A 6,000-nucleotide genomic window follows, 5' to 3' on the forward strand; every position below is an offset into this window, starting at 1 on the left:
TCCTTGTAAACAGTAACTTTTAAATAAGCAAAAGGAAAAACTTTGATTGATTAGAAACTATGGCAAAAATACAGTCTGAGGCACAAGAAAAATCAGTCACCCCACACTTCAAAGTACACCAACATGTACACAGATATCCTTCCTTCCCACATATAACAAGGATTTATTATCATTCTTGCAATACATGTTCCTTACATAGAGTATTATTAGAACAATTTCAAAAGCCTTCAAACCCTTCCACAAATATGCTTGTGAAAACAGGCAATTTTCAAAGCTGGTGTCAAATACCAAAGTTGGCTATTTTCACCACTTATACATGACTAAGTTCTACATGACACTGACATTGCAAGAAAGCTATGCACGAATTAGAGCACACCCTTTCAACTAGCTGGGTGACTCAACTCTATTCTGTACATCCCAATGCTGAACACTAAAGATGAAGGCATTCCCTGTGCACTTTGAACCAGTTATCCAACTCCAGTGGAAACCAAATGTTTTTGACAACCATGTTTGTCATCTATTTTTTATTGCACATTAATATTGCATGGTCAACATCCATGTAAATCACAAACAACCTATTAGGGCAGGTAACACAACAACATAGTAGAAAGGTAAACAATTGAGATTTTTTTAAAGGCAGATGAGAGCAGAAGGAGAGACAGGGTTCAGAATCAAATAGCACAAGTTGATTTTTAAACCTATCTAAAGTTACACAGGAACCAATTCCTAAAATAGGAGACAGTTGGCTGGTAGTTTTTGGTATCCTGGCTTACATTTGTATTTCAATTGACTTTAGAGTTTATTTATTAACCAGAGCCCAGAGGGGAGTAGGATGGAAATATACTACCCAGGATTACTGTGGGTCTGAGTTACAGAATCTGTGTGACTTGACAGGTTTCAAAGTAGCAGCCGTGTTAGTCTGTATCCGCAAAAAGAACAGGAGTACTTGTGGTACCGGGAGGCCCCCCAAATTGAACTAAGGTACCTTAGTTCAAACTTCCCACGGTCCAGACACGGCAAGCAGGCTCCCCCGTCAACTCCGCGTACTCCTCGCGGCGAGCAGGAATACCAGAGACGACGGGGAGCACTTCTGGGTTCGATTTATCGCGTCCAGACAAGACACGATAAATCGAACACAGAAGTTCGATTGCCAGCCGCCGAACCAGCGCGTAAGTATAGACATGCCCTTAGAGACTAACAAATTTATTTCAGCATAAGCTTTCGTGTGCTACAGCCCACTTCTTCAGATGCAAAGAGTGAAACACACAGACAGAAGATATTTATACATACAGAGAACATGAAAAGGTGGAAGTACGCATACCAATTGTAAGAGGCCAATCGAGATGAGCTATCAGTGTGACCTGAGTTTATTTTGATCTTCTGTGAGTGTGTTAGCGTATAATGGCTCGGAGAGCTTCAGAGGGAGATGTAAGAAATGTATGTTTAATAACACAAGACTTCGGAGAGTGAGTAATGTCTCCCAACCCAGCAGAGACACGTCCCTGCCAGAGAGCCCTGCCATTAACCCTCTCTTGACACTAGAACGGGCCTCCGGCCCAGCATCAGGCGGACACCACCTACTGCAGCTGGAGTCAGGTGGAGAGGAGCTGGTCCTGGGCCTGCATCCCTCCGCTCCCTCCCTCCATTGGAGTCCCTGGCCTCGGCCTACACCAGGCGGGGCAGAAACAAATCCGAGACACACGAGGGGGCCCTGCCCAGCCCAGACTGGGGGGGAGGAGACGAGGGCACTGCCTGGATCCTGCCTGGCATTGGACGCTGCGGAGACGGGAGAGAGGACTCTCCCCCCGGGGCGTACAGCCGGCAGGCTGCCCCACAGCTCGGGGGGAGGAGGGGCCTGTCTAGCAGGGAATGTGCTTCCTCCACCCGCCTCCCCCACGAAGGGGCAGGGGGGGGACCCGCAAGCAGCCGGGCCTGGGGAGGCAGGAGCGCGGGGCGCCATGCGGCCACGCGCGCCGCCTGCCCCCTGCCCTGACCCGCCGCCGCTGGCAGCAGGAAGCGGAGCCGCCTCCCCACGCGGCTGCCCGGGCCGGCCGCTGTCACTCTCTTACCCGCTGCAAAATCCGCCTCAACATGGCTACGGCGGCCCGGTCCCGCCGGCTGCCTGCGGACGCGGCGCCGGGGAGGGGGACACCCGCTCTCCGCGCCGCCCGGCCCGCACGCTCGGTGACAGCGGGGGCTGCCCGCCGGGAGGAGGAGCCGCCGCCGCAGCAGCTGAGGGGCGGGACGGCGGCGCCAGCCTCCGCCACTGACAGGCAGCCGCTGGGCGGGGAGCCTGGCCGGCTCCGGCCTGGGGGAGGGGTCTCTCCGCTGCCAGGGAGCGGCGGCCTGTCCCGTAGGCTGGGCCGGGAGCGCTCTGGCCTCACCCGGCCTTCCCGCGGGCCGCAGTCAGGGGAACCGGCGCTGAGCGGGGCCCGACGGGGCTGCGCCGCTGCCCCAGCCTAGGCCGCGCTCCCTCCACCCACCCCGCTTGGGTTTGCCTGCCCAGGCCCTATGGGGGTGCCCCCCCCGCTTCCTTCCGCCCCTACTGGGGAGCAGGCTGTCGCCCCCCAGGAAATGCAGCAACAATTGGCTGGGCGGGACCAGACTGGACGCTGCACTGCAGGTGGTTGCAGGGCTGGGCTGGTGCTGCCCTGTTGGGCCCAGGATACCAGACAGACAGAGAAGGTGGGCGAGGTAATCGCTTTTATTGGACCCACCCACTTCTGTTGAGAGCCAGGCCAGAAGAGCTCTGTCAGCTCCAAAGCCTGGCTCTCCCAGCACTAGAAATGGGGCCAATAAAAGCTATTAGCTAATCCACCATGTTTGTCTAGTGCTAAGGACATAGGACAAAAGTGGGAGTGAAGCTGGACAGGAGAGTGGCACCTGCCCGGAGCCTGCTCTTATTAAGCTAGTTGGGGCTATTAATAAACTTCCTTTTTAAAACACTGGATCCCAGGACCATACCTAGTATAACCATGGCTATAAATGCTGTGGACACACCGAAATAGTTACCCCAAACAGTACCATGAGGACATGCTGAACTGTTGCAGAGACTAGGGAGACAATCAACTATCCTGCAACTGATGACTGAGGAATGAATTTTCTCACTTAAGCACAATTCAAAAAAGTTAAACATGCACTTAAATCCCATTCACTGAGATTTAAACCTGTGCTTCAGTGTTCAGTGACTGGGGATGTTTTTTCTGGGCCAAATCCTGGTCCTAATGGATTCAATGGCAAACTATCACTGACCGGCAAAGAACCAGGATTGTTTTAAATGTAGAAGAAATGCAGTTGTACTAACCCAGAGAGAATTTAGAAGCAAAGACTATCAGCCTTGACTCTCTTAGGTTTCAGGATTGATAGACCAACAGTTCCTAAAGAAAGATAAAGTTGTAAGACTATTGCATAGTATGATCATTTAGTTAAGTAATTAGTATTTATTTATAATAGATATAATAGATGTTTTTACCTCTTGTGTTTTTCATTATTTTTAAACTGCTTCTTTAACATGGTTTGATAATTACTTTTGAGAGTTTGGTTGTTATTTCCTTTTCTACATCTGCAAATAGTCCAGATTTTTGTTGGACTTGCAAATAAATTTGTTCTTCACTTACCTGATGGTTGCTGTCTTTTATCTCTGAAGCAGCAAATGGGAAAGCAAGGAAATCTAATTTGTAGTTTAACTGCTTCCATGCATACTGCTAAACACTTCAGAAAGAATTTGAGAAGTTACACCATAGTCCAGAGTCTGTTGCTTAAGAAAAGTAAGTGTTAATGTGGTGGCACATTCTCTAGTTTGTAACTAATCTCTCTCAAATAAAATCTTTGTTTCAGTTGCTAATAGGCCTTACTGGAGACAGTAAAAGCTACAATGAAAGTCGAATTGCTGTCTTTACTATAAAATGTTTGATGTTGCTTTAGTGACATCATTAATACTCTCTCTCTTGCTCTGTATACAATAGTGCTGTTCTCCCAGTCAGGAGCTTTGCAACCAATGAAAATGCTGTGGCATTCCATGATGTCACAGATGGGAGTGGGAGGAAAGTCTAGAATATTCTGTGTCATGGTCACGTCTCCTTGGGCCCAATCCTGCATAGTACTGAACATTAGGGTGACCATACATCCCATTTTGGCCAGGACAGTCCCTTTTTTAAGCCCTGTCCCAGCCATCCCGACTTTTTTTCAAAAGGAGGCATTTGTCTGGTTTGCTCTTGCTGATTTGATCAGTTGGCAAGAGCAAATGGGCTCACTTTTGTCAAAAAAGTAGGGTGTGGTGCGGAAGAACGTGCAGGGGGCAAGCAGAGTTGCCGGCCCCCTGCAGCAGGAGAGGCAGGGCTGGGAGGGAGAGGAAGCGTTCCAGCATGCAGGGGCCCCCACAGTGTTCCAGCCATGCGCAACAGCCTTGCATCGGGGAGGGACCTACAGGGTTCCAGTGAGCAGCAACAGCATTGTGGGGGGCCTTGGGTGAGCGGCTGGGGGTGTCCCATTTTCTCTTTGGGAAATATGGTCACCTTAAACCAGTGGTGGGTAACCTGTGGCCTGTCAGGGTAATCCACTGGTGGGCCGTGAGACAGTTTTACATTGACCATCCGCAGGAACGGCCACCCACAGCTCCCAGTGGCAGCGGTTCACCGTTCTTGGCTAATGGGAGCTGCGGGCAGCCGTGCCTGCCCACCACTGCCCTAAACACTCTTAACTCCAATTGATGTTAGAGAGAGCTGAGGATGTTGAGCTTACAGAGGAGGACTCCAGCATCTTGCTGGATCAGGCTTCTACTTCTCAGGATAGTTTAGGGTTTTTTACCGATAGCATTGATCTCAACTTAAGAATTCAAGAAATTGAAATAAAAAGTACTCTCTCATCCAAACCAAGTCCAGGCCACAGAAAGAAAAAAAATCAAATTTAAATCTATTTCTTATTCAGACACTTTCCCATTGTGTGTTGTGGTCTTCCCTTTGATGCAGTCTTTCAGCTCAACCTTGTAAACAAATTCTCAAACTTAATTTTTAAATTTACTCACCAGCCTGGGTTTTCTGCATATATTGCCTTGGCAGATTCACAGTCACATGCCTGGATTCGCATGCCACCAAACTGTCACTAGTAATTGGAGACCGCTTGCTTCACCTATCTGTAAACACTATAGAAACTGAGCATATAAAAGGTCCTGCCTACAAACAATCCTTCACAGCCTCCCTTTCTTTTTCATGGAGAAGATCTGTATTAAACCCACTCAATTCCATCCTATTTCTAATTTTCTTAGGGCAAATCTTGTGGTCCTTACTTAGGCAAATTGGCTTCAAACGAAGTTTTGGATGCACAAAGATCTGTCCCTAACGTAGAGTGACAATTCTCTTTTACTTGTAGTACAGTACTTTCTTCCCTCTCATTTTCTAATATTGTTTACTTCTAATACTTTATTTCCTCTTCAAGAAACTTTTTTTTTAAATCACAGCACCAGGTCTGTGCATCTAACCAGGAGGCACAACACACCCTTTGCCCCCAGAATGGCCATCCTCACCTGTGTCTGATTGGTCTATTTATCTTCAACAGTACGCAACAGGCAGCTCTTTAGCCTGTGATAAGTTTCAAGATTCCAAAAAAATCTAGTTGTGGGTTCTAACTTCGTCAGCACTTTTGCCCGATCAGAAGAGGATTGGAAGAGGGTGGGACTTTCCCCACAAACTTCTACAAGCAAGTACTACATATGACTCTGTGTCACCTCCTGTGGGAAATGTTCCCATCTTGTGGATGAGACATGCTATGTAAGAGAAAAAATAAATTTAAGTCATTCCCTACTGGTTTTGTTAAATAAGAAACTGTTGGTGTGAAAGATAGCAAGGCTGTATTTTAAGCACTAAATATGGTACAGATGCTTGAGCAGTTGCATGCTCAAATAATATTTTTGCATGAGTAATTTCAATAAGAACTAGTACTACTGGAAATGGAAATTTGCATGAGCAATTGCACACTTAATTGAGCATTCAACTGAAAATTCTA

At 47.9% G+C, this 6,000-nt stretch overlaps 1 protein-coding gene across 1 annotated transcript in view; it reads right to left on the minus strand.

The window, feature by feature from the left end:
• Positions 1-2,217, minus strand: part of EEA1 (early endosome antigen 1) — a 114,253-nt gene extending 112,036 nt beyond the window's left edge. The window contains exon 1 of the mRNA XM_034772665.1: positions 2,070-2,217. Coding sequence (XP_034628556.1) covers positions 2,070-2,093 — 24 coding nt within the window. The 5' untranslated portion in view covers positions 2,094-2,217. The remainder of the gene's footprint in view (positions 1-2,069) is intronic.
• Between the last annotated feature and the right edge of the window lie 3,783 nt (positions 2,218-6,000).

Source organism: Trachemys scripta, chromosome 1, assembly GCF_013100865.1.
Source record: "Trachemys scripta elegans isolate TJP31775 chromosome 1, CAS_Tse_1.0, whole genome shotgun sequence".
NCBI classification, from domain to species: Eukaryota; Metazoa; Chordata; order Testudines; family Emydidae; genus Trachemys; species Trachemys scripta.